General features: G+C 36.5%; 1 protein-coding gene and 1 long non-coding RNA gene across 22 annotated transcripts in view; both read left to right on the forward strand.

Moving 5' to 3' along the window:
- The window catches only part of LOC147839429 (uncharacterized), a 382,751-nt gene that overhangs the window by 220,627 nt on the left and 144,835 nt on the right, over window positions 1-17,289 (forward strand). The gene's annotated exons all lie outside the window — the stretch shown is intronic.
- Window positions 1-17,289, forward strand: part of LOC147832305 (uncharacterized) — a 214,569-nt gene that overhangs the window by 85,246 nt on the left and 112,034 nt on the right. For 3 of the 21 annotated variants that reach the window (XR_015518755.1, XM_087298593.1, XM_087298594.1), the window contains one exon: window positions 16,487-16,541. The exons of 16 other annotated variants lie outside the window; for them this stretch is intronic. Coding sequence is in view for 4 of the 5 variants with exons in the window: in XM_087298593.1 (XP_087154719.1) it covers window positions 16,487-16,541 (55 nt within the window). In the remaining variant the exon portion in view is untranslated. Of the gene's footprint in view, window positions 1-16,486; window positions 16,542-16,619; window positions 16,889-17,289 lie in introns of those variants that run through there. 2 more of the 21 variants (XM_087298595.1, XM_087298596.1) reach the window with 1 other exon arrangement.

Raw genomic sequence — 17,289 nt, forward strand, 5'->3', positions numbered from 1 at the left:
TATACTGTAAAACAGATCTGTTAATTACTGTAAGAGTTTCCGTATTTTGTGAGTCACAAGTGTTTTCCATTTATTTACAGTTGTGAATTACATTATGGGACCTTTATCTCTGCTCTGTGGACTTTTGATGTCGAACATTGAAAAGTAGTTTGAAATAATACAATGTTTAAGAAATGATAAATAGAGAAATAAGTCTGTAAAGCAACAGAAAATCTACTGGCAGTTTATTAAAAGGTTTTTGTACTGTAAAATACAACACCAAACCCGGACAATATATCACTTTAAACTATTAAAAAATTTCATAAAAGTCACTTTTTTCTAACTCTTCAAGATTATATGTTGCTGAAAGAAAGATCAAGATCCCATAATGCATTTCAAAAGTAAAAATAAATGGGAAAACATAATAAAAAACATAAATCTCAAAATATAAAGATATTTTTTTACACTAAAAATATGATTTTTGCTACTTGTTCAAAATACTTAAAAAAAAAAACAAGCTCAAAACACAGTTCTGTAGATTTAGTTTTGGAAAACTTAATTGTTTTATGTTCAATCCTCTTAAATTTGTTACCTTAACTTAATTGATTTGTGACAGCTAAAAGGAATTGTGTGGAACCCTGCATTTTTTACAGTGTACAGTACATACCCTTGATGTACCCTCTGCAGTCTGCCCTCCACACATTTGCCCGTTCTGTGTTTACTTACCAGAATCAGAACATAAACACTCCACCGGCCCCTCTGTAATCAGCTGGTTATGTACACAAGCAATTTAGTCATTTCATGGAGTGTTTAAAGGGATTTCGCATTCCAGACAGCTGAGTAAAACACCCAGAGTACAGTAATGTAGCTGCCTTGTTCAAAAATAATTTTGGATATTGTGTTTATTATTTTTGATTTATCTTTGTGAGTTATATTTTCAAGATGTTGCTGTGCAGTTTTATTTTCAATAATGTGGTTTATTTTAGCATATTTTTTAAAAAGTTGGGCATCAGAATAGATTAGATTTTGTGTTATTATTTTTTATTAAACAATCTTTAGGGTTTTGTTTTTTATAAAATTGTACATTTTATAATTTAAAATTATTATTTTGTTTTTACAGATTTCATTCATTCATTCATTTTCTTGTCGGCTTAGTCCCTTTATTTATCCAGGGTCGCCACAGCGGAATGAACTGCCAACTTATCCAGCAGGTTTTTACGCAGCGGATGCCTTTCCAGCCGCAACCCATCTCTGGGAAACATCCACACACACATTCACACGCACACTACGGACTGCCTCGCCCTTGTTACAGATTTTTAATTTTATTTCAATTTACATTTTATAAAATAAGCGAAGCTCTGGTGCAGTAGGTAGTGCTGTCGCCTCACAGCAAAAAGGTTGCTGGTTCGAGCCTCGGCTGGGTCAGTTGGCGTTTCTTTGTGGAGTTTGCATGTTCTCCTTGCATTCATGTGGGTTTCCTCCGGGTGCTCCGGTTTCCCCCACAGTCCAAAGACATGTGGTACAGGTAAATTGGATAGGCTAAATTGTCCGTAGTGTATGAGTGTGTATGGATGTTTCCCAGAGATGGGTTGCAGCTGGAAGGGCATCTACTGCGTAAAAAACATATGCTGGATAAATTAGCGGTTCATTCCGCTGTAGTGATCCCAGATTAATAAAGAGATTAAGCCGAAAAGAAAATGAATGAATGAGTTTTATAAAATAAAATAAAAAACTATTTTATGTTTTTGCTTTGCTTTAGAATTATATATTTCTTTTAATTTATTACAGTTTTTTATTTGTTTTATTATTTATGCACTTTGTTATTTTTTATGGTTATTTGAACTATTTTTTATTTGTATTATTTTTTACAGAATTATAGCAGTATTGTACTCTCACTGGCCACTTTATTAGGTACACCTCTCTTGTACTTAGTTTGACCCCTTTTTGCCTTCAGAACTGCCTTAATCCTTTATGGCATAGATTCAAAAAGGTACTGGGAATATTCCTCAGAGATTTTGATCCATATTGTATATATTGACTTAACAGCAACACGCATTTGCTGCAGATTTGTTGGCTGCTCATCCATGATGTGAATCTCCCGTCCAAGGTGCTCTATTGGATTGAGATCTGATGACTGTGGAGGCCATTTGAGTACAGTGAACTCATTGTCATGTTTAAGAAACCAGTCTGAGATGATTCTGAGAAGAAAATATCCCCCACACCATTACACCACCACCAGCCTAAACAGTTGACACAAGGCAGGATGAATCCATGCTTTCATGTTGTTGACGCCAACCTCTGACCCTACCTTCCGAATGTTGCAGCAGAAATCGAGACTCATCAGACCAGGCAACATTTTTCCAATCTTCTATTGTCCAATTTTGGTGAGCCTGTGCAAATTGTAGCCTCAGTTTGCTGTTCTTAGCTGACAGGAGAGGCACCCGGTGTGGTCTTCTACCGGCTCAAGGTTGCACGTGTTGTACATTCAGAGATGTTCTTCTGCATACCTCGGTTGTAACGAGTGGTTATTTAAGTTACTGTTGTCGTTCTATCAGCTCGAATCAGTATGGCCATTCTCCTCTGACCTCTTGCATCAACAATTCATTTGCGCCCACAGAACTGCCACTCACTGGATATTTTCTCCTTTTCGGGCCATTCTCTGTAAACTTTAGAGATGGTTGTGCAAGAAAATCCCAGAAGATCAGCAGTTTCTGAAATACTCAGACCATGCCACTTTCAAAGTCACTTGAATTACCTCTCTTCCCCATTCTGATGGTCAGTTTAAACTGCAGCAGATCGTCTTGACCATGTCTACATGCCTAAATGCATTGAGTTGCTGCCATGTGATCGGCTGAATAGAAATTTGTGTTAACAAGCAGTTGTACCTAATAAAGTGGCCGGTAAGTGTATATTTTTTTGTTTTTTAATTATGGTACTAAAAGCCTGACTTGTCATCATTTTTTTTAAAATTTATATATCAAAAAAGTTATATTTAATAACTTTTAAATGTGATAAATATTAAGAAAAATATAAATAAATTGTATGAATTATTTTATTAAATGAATTTAATTTTGGAATTAATTCTGCTTATATATATATTCATATATTTTTTCATTCAATTTAGTTCCATTTTAACTTTTAACTTTTGAATGAATCTTTTTCCCTATTTCTGTAACCACATCTTGGTGACGCTGTAAATGTGCATAAACCTAGTAAGAAAATGTGTAAAACTCCCTGGTGATTTGCAAATAGGAAAACGCCTCCTGAGTTCTTCTCCTGTCTGACAGAGTCTTATTCTCTCGCTCCTCTTCCTGTCTAAAGAAAAGGAGGATGACAGAGACGGGGGTTAAAAGTTGCACAGAAAGCATGAGAGCCTAAACTGGTGCTTTCTTCTAGTTCAGCTGACCTTTAGCCCAAATAAAAGGTGTGATAACTGAGGCCGGTCCAGTTCTGACTGAGGTTAATGTGAAGGGACCCCATGGCTTCCAGATGTCACACGACGCCAAGCTAAGAGTGGATGAACAACTTGAGGGGAAAAAACCCCTGCAAATTTGCTGATTGTGTATTTTTGGGCTAACAGGAAAACATGCTAAAAGGATATCCATAATTATTTTACCGTATGTGACCAAAACAGAAAGGTGTTGGAATAAGTCTCTCTTTTTAACTGTACAAATTGCTACTCTTGATTTTTGAGTGTTTTTTTCTAGTGCAAATATCTAAAAAAGACTTACAGTAAATCAAGATCTGCCGGCAGCTAGCTCTCTGCAACTCTCACATGGTTGCCCACTGAAGCCAAGCAGGGCTGTGCCCGGTCAGTACCTGGATGGGAGACCACATGGGAAAGCTAGGTTGCTGCCGGAAGTGGTGTTAGTGAGGCCAGCAGGGGGCGCCCAACCTGCAGTCTGTGTAGGTCCTAATGCCCCAGTATAGTGACGGGGACGCTATACTGCTCAGTGAGCGCCGTCTTTCGGATGAGACGTTAAACCGAGGTCCCGACTCTCTGTGGTCGTTAAAAATCCCAGGATGTCCTTCGAAAAGAGTAGGGGTTTAACCCCGGCATCCAGGCCAAATCTGCCCATTGGCCTTTGTCCATCATGGCCTCCTAACCATCCCCATATTCCAATTGGCTTCATCGCTGTCTCCTCTCCACCAATCAGCTGGTGTGTGGTGTGCGGTCTGGCGCAAAATGGCTGCCGTCGCGTCATCCAGGTGGATGCTGCACACTGGTGGTGGATGAGGAGATTCCCGCCATTGTGTGTAAAGCGCTTTGAGTGCCCAGAAAAGCGCTATATAAATGTAAGGAATTAATTATTAATTATTATTATGATCACAATTAAGTGACAAACACGACAGCGTTTAAGCATGGTCAATTTATAATATTGTATTTGTTAATACTTTTTGTCTGAGAACAGGATTTTACATGCAATTTTTCTTTATGTATCTTATTTAAGGTTTTAGTAAAAAAACAAGTCAAAGTTAAGAGTTAAAATGGCAGTGTTTGTTTATTTCTCAGAAATATGGGTCTACCACAGTATTTTGGTCATTTACTAACTAATAAACATTTTAAAAAGCAAGGTACATTGTTTGAAAACAAATGAGAATTGTTCTTGACAAGCAAAAATTCTTTTTTTTAATTTAATTAAGTTAAATTAAATTAAAAAAGGTGACACAGTGGCTTAGTGGTTAGCACTGTCATCTTACAGCAAGAAGGTCACTGTTTCGAGTCCCGGCTTTGTGTATAGCTCTATGCACTGTAAAAATATCTGTAAATTAGCAGTTTTTTCTATTTTTGTTTTACTTTTATTCATGCTTTTGAATTGCATTGTGAGATCTTGATTTTTCTTCCAAGAAGATTTAACCTTGAAAAGTTGGAAAAAGTGACTTTTTTAAACATTTTTAATAGTTTTAGGTGAAATATTGTCTGGATTGGTGTTTTATATTATGGCACAATACCTTGTAATAGACTGCCAGTACATTTTCTGTTATTTTACAGATTTATTTCTGTATATATTATTTCCTATAGATTTTTATTATTTTTAGACCATTAAAATGTCAGAGCAGAGATCAAGCTTCCATGATACAATTCACAACCGTAAATAAACAGAAAACACCTGTGAATCACAAAATACAGAAACTGTTAAATAACAGATATTTTTTACAGTGTATATAATGTTTAAAAAAACATAACCTTTGCATATTTCAACTGAAAAACAATACAAAGCTACCGAGTAAGAACCTTTTTTTTAAGTGTATGCAGTCCTATAGACCACAAAGTTTTCAGATGGATGCCCACTCCCGATGACTGTTTGTGGAAGCCCTTCCTGTTAAAACGCCCACTCATTCAGCCTCATCCTGTTCATCATGGAGGAAACAGGCCACGCTTGTTTTAATAACTTAGTGATTCACAAGTTAGAAGAACAAAACTCTCTGCTAATGGCCCATCAATGTGATGATTGAATACCACAATCACCGTAACACAGTGAATCACCCTCCCACACCAATCCACCAATATTTTTGGTGACCACACTGGACAACTGTGAACTCTGAGTCGTACAGTATGCTAAACGGGGGATGCCTTGGTACCAAAGCCCTGCTAAAGTCTGCAGGCAATTATGAGATGTTCTTTAGAGATTGGAGTGTAGCTGCTTGCCTTCCAGCTCAGGCAACTGATGACAGATTAATTTGAGTTCGGCTGGACTGGAGGCCCAGACGGCTGGAAATGACGAGTGGCAGTGTGCGCGGATTTCCTGCCATGCTCTTTGCCTCCTGGAGAACGTTCTCCCCGGAGAGGAATGAAAGGAGAACTGGGCTGAGTGCTTCCTCTGTGCGGGGCTGCAGCTGCTTGACTTTTTTTTATTTCGACAAGTGCTTTGTCAGCGTGCCACTGCATCCCGAGCGGTTTTGCGAACACAATGGAAGTCCGACTCAGGCCAGAGAGCGAATAACACTTGAGCAATCCTTAATGTTAACATACCCTTAACATAAAGGCAAGGCAAGCTTATTTATATGGCACATTTCATATACAATAGTAATTCAAAGTGCTTTACATGACCAGGAATAAAAGAAGCAAGTATAGTAGTAGCTAAAGGCAGATTCATCCTGCTTTGACTGATCCTAATGATCTGAGTGATCTGTTTTATTCAGTGAGCATATCTGTTATGTATTGAGGTCCTAGGCCACTTAGTGATTTATAGACAAGTAATAATACTTTAAAATCTATTCTGAATGTAACTGGGACCTGAGGACAGGTGTGATGTGCTCTGAGTTTCTGGTTCTGGTCAGAATCCTGGCAGCAGCGTTCTGGATGAGCTGTAACTGTCTGACTGTCTTTTTGAAAAGGCCAGTAAGGATTCATTACAGTAATCTACCCTGCTGCTGATAAAAGCATGAACAAGTTTCTCTAAAGCAGGTCGCACACCAGAAGCGCCGCTCGGCGCCGCGCGCACGTGACAGTTTAAAGTATCACACACCAGACGCGCACATTCGAAGGATATTTAACATGAAACTAATCATATGGCGCTCTGTGGCGCGGCTGAAAAATGAACTGCGTCCTGAAGCAGGTCGCACACCAGAAGCGCCGCTAGGCGCCGCGACACGGCGCGTACATGACAGTTTAAAGTATCGCACACCAGACGCGCACATTCGAATGATATTTAACATGAAACTAATCAGATGGCGCTCTGTGGCGCGGCTGAAAAATGAACTGCGTCCTGAGCCTTCGCCGGGCGCCGCCGACAGCCGCCGACTTGCGGCGCCGGTGTGTGTATCCTGATAGAAACCTATGTTTAGAATTCTAAAATACATGGCGCTGCGTGGCGCGGCGCGCCGCCGAGCGGCGCTTCTGGTGTGCGACCTGCTTAAGCCGTCGCCAGGCGCCGCCGACAGCCGCCGACTTGCGGTGCCGGTGTGTGTATCCTGATAGAAACCTATGTTTAGAATTCTAAAATACATGGCGCTGCGTGGCGCTGCGCGGCGGCGGCGCTTCTGGTGTGCGACCTGCTTAAGTCCTCACTGGAAACAAAGCATCTAATTCTTGCAATGTTTCTGAGATGATAGTATGCTGATTTACTAACTGCTTTGACATGACTATTGAAACTCAGATCTGACTCCAGATTCACACCGTTATTCTTAACCTTATTTTGTATTGTTTGACCCTTAGAAACAAGATACACATTAACCTTGAGAACCTCATCCCTGTTCCCAAATGCAATGACTTAATTTTCTCTTTGTTTAACTGAAGAAAGTTTTGGGTGTAGTAGAGGTTGTCAATGGGGCATTATGGTCATATGGTAACACAATAAAACAAATCAATGTTCAATACTAAAGAAATGTTGGAAACTCTATTGGAAAAATCAATTAATAGAACATGCCATGAAAGCAATTGTGTTACTCTGTTTATGTTATGTACTTACTGTAATTGATGACAACAAATAATGTTCAACAAAGACCTGTTTTGAATGGACTGTTATAAACCCATGACAAAAATTGTTGTTACCTTTATGTCCCTTAATGTTCATATTCATTTTGTATGAAGGCAGCAACATAAAAAAACCCCAACATAAATAATACAAAAAAACAGCTTGTCGTCAATTTATTTTGATGGTCCCTTTAACATATTTTGTTGAATTTAAGTTACACTGCGTCTACATGCTAGCTAATTCTCAATAGGTTATACGTAGACTGTTATGTTAGGTTGAGTATAAGCTGACATGTACAAAGTTTTCTAATAGTCAGTTAAATGTTGAAGAAGCAGTATCAGCAGATATTAAGCAGACAGTCTACCAATACTCAAATGAGAAGTAATTGACATGTAGTTGCAATGCAACTTTTGGTCAACAAAATGTCTTATAAAGTCTTACCAACTGCTTAATTTCTTTTTACTACTAAAAGAACTACCATTTTCTCTGGTTCTGCATGATGTGCAGTGGCTATGTGGTACAAGTTGTAGCTTCAGTGTTTCCTGTAGGATTTTTTCCAGCTGTGGCAGCAGCCCTTTTTTTTTAACACAGATCTACCAACTACCTGTGGGGTTTGTATTTCAATGACAAATGTCGTGAGCGCAGTATTAGAAGTTGGGATCGCATTTATGTAATAGCCTACGAGCATGCGAATCTCTGTGCTTACGCGCCGATTTCCTCTGCTCGTGCACAAAACTTCTTGCACGCCACCTCAAATATAAGCTGCTTCAAGAGCGCGCAGATCTTCATGTGCGCTCTCAAACAAACACTGCTGGGTGCGATTTAGTGCATTTATGTAACGAGTATGTCTCCAGAATTTATTAGATTTGCTAGGAATATTTATGAATGTCTGCAATAGTCCTACAGAGTAGCATTAATGCGTCCTGAAGTAAAGTGTAACGGCTATACGTCGTGTTTGCTGGCCTCACGCATCACGCACCTGTCAGCCTGTCAGTCAGTCAGTTAGCACGTCACCTTAAAGGGTAAACAAATGACGCACAGCACTACTACGGTTACAGAAAAGTTTGCGCTGTTATGATTCACTTACCCTTTAATACGTTTTGGTGCGATTATTACCTGCTATAAAAAAAATAAAACGTTTTGAATGAGAAGCTGTAATGTAGCCGTGCCGGGATGAATTTTGGAGTGGCGCCCCACCATGGAAGAATGAATGTAGCGGAAACCATGAGCTTTCAGAAAACTCCAATTTTATAAGTTTTAAATCTGCTTATTATTGTAATTTCGATATATGCAGAACACTTTTTTATGTGCGCTATTGCTACCAGAAATCAGATGGTAGTTCTGTCTTGAATTACATCATGCAAGTCATTAAAGATGGCAAACAGTGATTAATTAATAATATTTTTTTGTCTTAATATACATCTGCAAAATAATTGTTTGTTTAACTGTGTGGTGGATAGGTTTCATTCATTTTCTTTTCGACTTAGGGTGCTTTCACACCTGAGAATCGATTCAGTTGTTCCGAAACAGGGATTAAAATTGCTACAATGTTTGTTCTTTGCTCTTGGTGCAGTTTGCTTTCACAGTACAAAGTTTCTAAACGGACCAAAAGAGCTAAAACAAGTAAACTCTCCTCACATTTGTCTGAGTTTCACTGTTTATTTTGCAGAGTCCCCCTCAGCTGTCAGGGGGGTGGTGGTTTGGTGTTGTTTGACAAGGTGTGTGCGACGTGTCTGAAGAGCGAGGAGGGGTGAGAAGGGTGCGCAACGTATTTGATGACCGGAAGTGAGGCACGTGATTACCGGGAGATTATCCCTCATATGCAGGCATCAGGGAGTCTCTGTGCATTTGCTGGAGACTCAGGATGTCTGTTGAATGACCTCCCGCCCAACTCATAATTCTCTCTTCATATAGCCATATGCCTATTATATTCATAAAACACTGTGATATAACCGGTCTCAGATTGTATCTCACTACAATCGATCCGCTCCACAGTTTGTTTCAGTTGAGCCGAGACCACCTCATTTAAGCGATCTCGGAGCGATAGTTTTGGTGCGGATCTGAGAGCGATTGGTGGATTCACATATTCCAAACGAACTGCGCTAACTGGTCAAACAAGACAGGTTCCGAAACAAAAGTCTAGGTGTGAAAGCACCCTTAGTCCCTTTATTACTGTGGGGTCGCCACAGCAGAATGAACCGCCAACTTATCCAGCACATGTTTTATACAGCGGATGCCCTTCCAGCTGCAACCTATCTCTGGGAAACATCCATACACACTCATTTACAACCATACACTACTGACAATTTAACCTACCAAATTTACCTATTCACCTTATTCTTCTCAGACGAGCGGCCGCAGCCATTTGAATCTTTTTTGGCAAGAGACTTCCGGTCTCATTCACTTCCATTCATTTTTAGGCATTAAAAACTGCTTTTTGATGTTGCAAACTGATATTTCCTTCAGGCTGAACGGCATGAAATGCCATCAGTCTACAGAGATTTCCCAGTATTTCTCTGTTGCAATCGGGATGTCACAATAAATAACCCTGAAAAAGCCAAAGAAAAGCGAACACTACCAGATTACTATAGTATAAATGCAGCACTACAACATACAAAAGAGAGAGATTGATTTTATAATGATTTAATCAGCTGTAGTTTGAAATTTACGCAGAATATTTCTCCCCCTAAGGACTTATTATGTGGTCTCTGTCGCCATCTTGTGTTGTAATGTCAACCATCTTTGCTCTGCCCAGCATAAACGGTTCATGGCTGCCGAAATTATAAATATTTAAAATAGGCACTATCCTTATAAATAAACGGCATAGATGCAATCCAAACAACTACATTCTCACCTAAAAAAAAGCCTCAAAAGTACGTTTTGTTGTCCAACAGCTGCAATATTTGTCAAGCTCTAGTGAGTTTATTGATATGCTGTCACTCTATATGGGTGGAGTAATACACAAGGGTGAAGAGGCTGTACAAGTATTTAGCAGTTTACATACAGCAGTGTGTTTTTTGCCACATTACAAACATATATGGAAAATTTCACAATATACACAATTACTAATGCAACAAAAATGACACACCAACTATTGTAACATGATAAAGACAGTCTCTTTAAATGCAGTTTTGAGTCTGATTTTTGTTTGTGTGAACGTATGTAGATTAATGACTCAAATACAGAATTGACAAGCATGTTCTGCTGCGCTATGAATGTGGCCAGAAAGTTATGTTCTTCAAGCATGGAATAAAAAATTAGACGTATCTAACATTGCATGTGGTCTCTGTTGGTTGTGTCTTTTATATTGTGGTTTGATGGTATTGCTTATGCTTTAATAAAAGGCTGAGGGTTCGAATTTCCCCTGAGAACTGAGCCAGTGGAGGTTTTTTCTCTTCTTGCATTTCCTGTAGCACTAACCGCGACATTGATTTACAAATCACAAACAACCACAAATCACGAAATAAATCTGCATCATCTGGGTTACATGCATGTCTTTTAACCAGATTTGTTGGAAACCCTGACCTAAATGATACCCTTCATTAAATTGGGTTGTAGTTTGCATTGAAATGCTGCAAGTCAGCTTTTTTTTTTAGTTCTGTTCTTTTATGGCCAAAAAGATCTCTTTGGTTCAGTCAGTTTGAGGAAGAATGCTGTGTTGTTCAAAGCTAACATGATAATTAGTTAGCAATTGCATAAAATAAACACCACCGTATAAAGCTTTGGTATTGTTATTTAATCAGTTGAATAAAATGAAAACAATAATATTGTAAAATATTGTTATATTGTTATTTCATATACTTTAAAAAGGAATGCAATTAATTCCTGTGAATTTTCAGCTGCCAGAATTCCAGTTTTCCTAGAAGCTGCTTTTTTTTTTTTTTTTTTTTTTTGTACATTTCAGGTTCTCTAAGGATTGGAAAGTTAAAAAAATAAAGCATTTTTGTGCTGACATTTTTAACATTGTCAAATTATTATTATTATTTTTTAAACTGACGCTTTTGATTATATTGATTATACTGTGAGACATTTGATATTCCAATGCTCAAAAATGCTTGAAGGTGTTTGAAATTCTGAAATTCTGAAAATCTGCTTTTATTTATTCATGTATTTTTATGCAACATGCACAGAAACATTGCAAACTAAGAGTCCAATATGTATTGATATATCTTTGGGGGAAAAAAAAAAAAAAAAAAAAAAAAAAAAAAAAAAAAAAAAATATATATATATATATATATATATATATATATATATATATATATATATATATATATATATATATATATATATATATATATTTATACTGCACAGAGACAAAGGAGAGTTCCCTGTGTGGGATTATCCTCAAATTTGAAAAAAAAGAAAGAAACTGGAGCCATAACTCAAGGTTCCATAAACAAATTAATCCTGAAAAGAGAATAAAAGGTATTAAATTCAATATTTGTTTTAAAAACAGTTGAAGTTGCTGTACATTGGAGTACTCAGGAAGTAAACTGTAAAAAGAAAACAATTATTAGTTAAAAGAAGTAAAAATAATAATCAAGTAGTAAAAAGTTTGTGCCAAAATAAAAAAAAATAGGAAAAGGTCAAAATTTGAAAGCCTTCCTGAATTATTAGCCTCCTGTATACCCCTCCCCCATTTCTGTTTAATACAATCAACAGATTTCTAAACATAATAGTTTTGATAACTCATTTCTATCAGCTGATTTATTTTATCTTTGCCATGATGACAGTAAATAATATTTGACTAGATATTTTTTCAAGATACTAGTATTCAGCTTAAAGTGTAATTTAAAAGCTTAAGTTAAATAGGCAAGTTAGGGTAATAAGGTAAATTGTTGTATAACGATGGATTGTTCTGTAGACATTTGAAAAAAATAAAAAACATTGCTTATGAAAGGCAATAATATTGACCTTAAAATTATATGATAAACACTACTTTCAATCTAGCCTAAATTAAACAAATAAGACTTTCTCCAGAAGAACAAATATTATCAGACATACAGTACTGTGAAAAAATTCCTTGTTTAGTTAAACATCATTTAGGAAATATTTGAAAGAAAAGAGAATTCACAGTAAGGCAAATGGATTTGACTTCAACTGTATATCATTGTTTAAGCATCTTAATAAGGATCATCTTGATTTATGATCGCTATGTTAATCTGTGACAAAACGTGGGCTAAAATCTCCAGACAATCTAATCAGGCAAAAATAATGCATTTTTCACCTTACATCCTTGCTTGAATTTAACCTGAAGTTCTCCAAATATCCTGATAAAGGTTTACAAAATTGTTTTAGTTCCTATATTTCCCTTTTGGTTAGAACCAGCATGGGAGACATAACTGAAATAACAAGAATCCACTTTTGGATAACTATGCCATCAACACTCCTAGAACACCCACAGAATTAATCACCTGAGTTCAGATTTTAATATTTTTAAACCCAACAACCTCGAAAGGGAAATGCATATATTCCACACCTAGTAAAGCAGCTCCCACGTGTCTCATGATTGAACTAATGGGTAAAGAAAAACATTATAATTCCCCAGCATCTTCAGCATGGATGCACTAAGGGATGTTTGAGGAATGCAATGGTTTTAAACACTGAGCAGATGAACGGCAACATGTGTTTGTGTGTGATGAGATGAAATTTAAACTCCGCTCCTCAGACCAAAGGGAAAATGTTTATTGTAAGTCTGAAAATGCTACCTATGTAAACCAGTGAAAATTGGATTAGTTTGTTCAATGACAGACGCAAACAAAAACTAGACTTGGACGAGCACAACGGAACATTTGAATAGTCACGTATGGCTCGTTGTTTACCTGTTTATGCTGTCGAATAATCACAGAGTTGTTTAGAGATCAGTAGTTTTTCAGTTTTGTACCATGTCTGAAGCAGTCAGATCAGCCAGGTTGGGCTTTATCAGATGATTATATAAACTTCATTGAACATGTACACGTAGACATCACCTTTATACTATATTACTGCAGGTTAACTATGTTAATATAATAACTTTAACTGTTAAACTCTATTAGTAATAAGTTACTAGTTAATTAAAGTTAGTAATTACCAATAAAGTTATGGTAAGTATAACCTTAACTTTTCTAATTCTGATTTTAATTTTGAAAAGCACTGTACAAATAAACTTGAGTTGAACGTAATTAAGATTATGATTAATTAAACACAAGTTTATACATGCTGAAACACATAGTTAAAAATCTAATACTATATATATTAAATATTAAATACTATATATGTTAATTACAAGTCTTTTAGTAAAAATTTAATCAAAAAATTATTTTTTTAGTATTGTGTACAACATGCATTTTATTTAATAAACAAATTATTATTATTATTATATAATTTTTTATTATTATATGATTTATACAAATAATAAGTAATATTAATTTGTCAAATGACTAAAATCTAAAATAAATGTCATTCAAATATCACACTCAAATTTGGATTTTTCTCTTCATAGTTTTGTTGTTAAAAGAATAAAAAAAATTAAAAAGAAATAATGATAATAAATAAATAAATTATAATAAAAAAAAGTTAAATTACAACATCAACAATAACAATTATAACAACAACAACAAGGGGCGAAGCAGTGGCGCAGTAGGTATTGCTGTCGCCTCACAGCAAGAAGGTCGCTGGGTCGCTGGTTCGAACCTTGGCTCAGTTGGCATTTCTGTGTGGAGTTTGCATGTTCTCCCTGCGTTTGCGTGGGTTTTCTCCAGGTGCTCCGGTTTCCCCCACAGTCCAAAGACATGCAGTACAGGTGAATTGGGTAGGCTAAATTGTCAGTAGTGTATGAGTGTGTGAGTGGATGCTTTCCAGACATGGGTTGCGGCTGGAAGGGCATCCGCTGCATAAAAACCTGCTGGATAAGTTGGAGGTTGAGCAAGAAAATGAATGAAAATGTTGAACAACAACTAGTATTACTCAAACACTGAAGAATAAAATAAATAAACAAAAAAAACTAAACCAAACCATTTCATATCATGTATATTTTGGAATGATGGCGAGTAAATAATTTGCATATACTATCCCTTTAAGACCATTCCCTTTGTTGACTTGCTTCAAAAAATTTCTTACATGCTTACTATCATCCATAACTCAAAATCCACAATTACAAAACATGCCATAAAAATGAAATGAAACCAGAGATGACTTGTATGAATGGGTGGATGATATGCTTGACAACACAATGCTGAAACTTAAAAAAGGCCCCCAGGATAATTACGAGATTATTTTATATAGCATCATTATTTCACAGGCACCGTCTTAATTGCATTTGTAATATGTAGTGCATTGCTGGAAGGACGAGTAATTGCTATTTTAGGAAATGGAATTCAAGTGCCACTTTTCAATTTGGATAGGCAAAAAGGTGCAATGTGTTGGCAGACCTCAACCACGTTTAAGTAAGAGCACCAAATAATCAGACTGTTAAAAGAAATGGGATTCTGGCAAATATCCTCTGAGTTCATTCCCTCTCCCTGCCACATAAAATGGACTTTAATGGTATACGGTGAGGTAAAGGAATTCACTGAGGTTCTATATTTTCGAATTCTAAATTGGGTATAAAGAAGAAGTTTACTGCATACAGTACCTAACAATGCTATTCTCAGGCTGTTAGAGTATTACAGACTTCTGGAGGAGGCTTGAATCTCAACCGGAGAGTGGTGCTGTTTTCAATTAGCATGCCAGTCTGAATGGCATGTCCGGCTGACGGGGCTTTACAAGCGGCTAAACACAGGGGCCTATGGGAGTCTTGCGAGCCGGCCTCCATCAGCACCCCTGCAACCTGTCCTGGAAAAAGAGACAGTAGCTGCACTCGGGTTCACAAGGTCTAAGGTTATTAATTATAGCTGTCTTTAGCCATACAATAAAAAAAAATGAAATCTTGACAAGCCAAAAAAATGGTGCATTTAGTGTATTTGCAGCAATGCTATTTAATGTACACTGTCCCTGCCAAATAAACAAATAAATAAAATAAATCTTGAAAATAGATACAGTTGAAGTCAGATTTATTAGCCCCCTTTGGAATTTTATTTATTTAATTTTTTTTATATTTCCCAAATGATGTTTAACAGAGCAAGACATTTTTCACAGTATTTTCTATAATATTTTTTCTTCTGGATACAGTCTTAATTTTTTATTTCAGTTAGAATAATATATGTTTTAAATTTTTAAAAAAGCATTTTAAGGTCAAAATAAGCTATTTATTTTTTTGATTGTCTACAGAACAAATCCTTATTATACAATGATTTGCCTAAATACCCTAACTTGCCAAATTAACCAAAATAACCTAGTAAAGAAAGCCTTTAAATTGCTCTTTAGGCTGAATACTAGTATCTTGAAAAATATCTAGTAAAATATTATTTACTATCATCAGGGCAAAGAAAATAAATCAGCTATTAGAAATAAACTATTAGAACTATTATGTTTAAAAATGCATTGAAAAAATCTTCAAAAATCATTAAATTAATTCATTAAAAAAATTAGACTAGAATTAAGAGTAAAGAATTATTTTGCTTGTTTCGAGAAAACATGACGTGGTAACAAAAGTGCTAATAATAAGTAAATAAATAATTAGTTCACACCAGAGTAAAGTTTACTCATTATTTATTTACTCTCAAGTGGTTAGAAATATTTAAGGTTTTTCTCTGTTCAACACAATACAAGTTATTTGGAAAAAAAGAAGCTGAAAATCTCTACTTTAAATAAATGCTGGGCTCCACACAATCAATTTGTGTTGGGACAACATGAAGGGATGAAGTCAACTTATTAGTTTTTAAACATTTAAGTGGATTAAACATAAAACATTTAAGTTGTCCTCAAAAAAAAAAAACAACAACAACAAAAAAACTCCAGAATTGTGTTGTTTCAGCTCATTTTAAATAAGTAGTTTGAAAAGTTTGTAACCCTTGACTTAGTAGAAAAAACAAATACTGTGGAAGTCAATGGTTAAAGGTGACCAGCTTTGTTCAAAATATATTCTCTTTCATTTAACATTACTTAAAGTGATAGTTCACCCAAAAATAAAAATGACCCAATAATTTACTCCTCTTCATGTGGTTTTAAAGGGCACCCATGATGAAGATCATCTTTTGTAAGCTGTTTGGACAGAGCTGTGTGCAGGTATAGTGTGTCCACAGTCATATTAGAGTGATATAAACGCAACAAGTCTCTTTTAAAAATTTTCTCACGTTAAAATAGGATCCAAATCCCTGCCATTTTGAGGCCCACCACACCGTGACGTAGGAGTGTGGTTTTTCCACCCAACGAATTGATTGACAGCCGCATAATAACATGTCTCCGTAGTAAACAATCTCTTCAGCTCTCTGTGATCAGCAGCACCTCAAGAATGAGTTTTACAAGTTAGAAACGTTTCTAAAACAGAGCATGTTTGTAATAAAGACAGTAAAATCTCTTTGTAATTTTTCACTAATGCCGCATGTCAGAACAATTATAAAAGAAGACGCTTCAATCCCGGTTTATTGACTTATTTCAGGTGTATTTTGTACAGGATATTAACATAACGGATCTCCATACAGCAGTGTATATTAACGTGTATCCTGTCACATTTGCTGTGCAAAAACAGTGCAAAGCTACGTGCATGATTGTTTTTGAGCGCCAAAAGTGGCGGATCTGTTCGGCGAAATATCTGACTGCATGTCACCGCATCCCTAAGGACTGTTTGGCGAAATATTTGACTGCATGTCACTGCATAACAAACGACTGAAATGATATAACTAGAGAAATCTCCACTGTGCTGCTGAGTGACAGCGCTTCTCACTGAACAGCGCAGCAGCGATGACGTAAGCGTACCGAGGCCCGTTTGTGGTGTGAGCGCGGGCCGTCGGGGGAGACGGGAGGGGGGACAAGC

This window comes from Danio rerio, chromosome 20 (assembly GCF_052040795.2).
Source record: "Danio rerio strain M-AB ecotype USA chromosome 20, GRCz13ab, whole genome shotgun sequence".
Taxonomy (NCBI): Eukaryota; Metazoa; Chordata; class Actinopteri; order Cypriniformes; family Danionidae; genus Danio; species Danio rerio.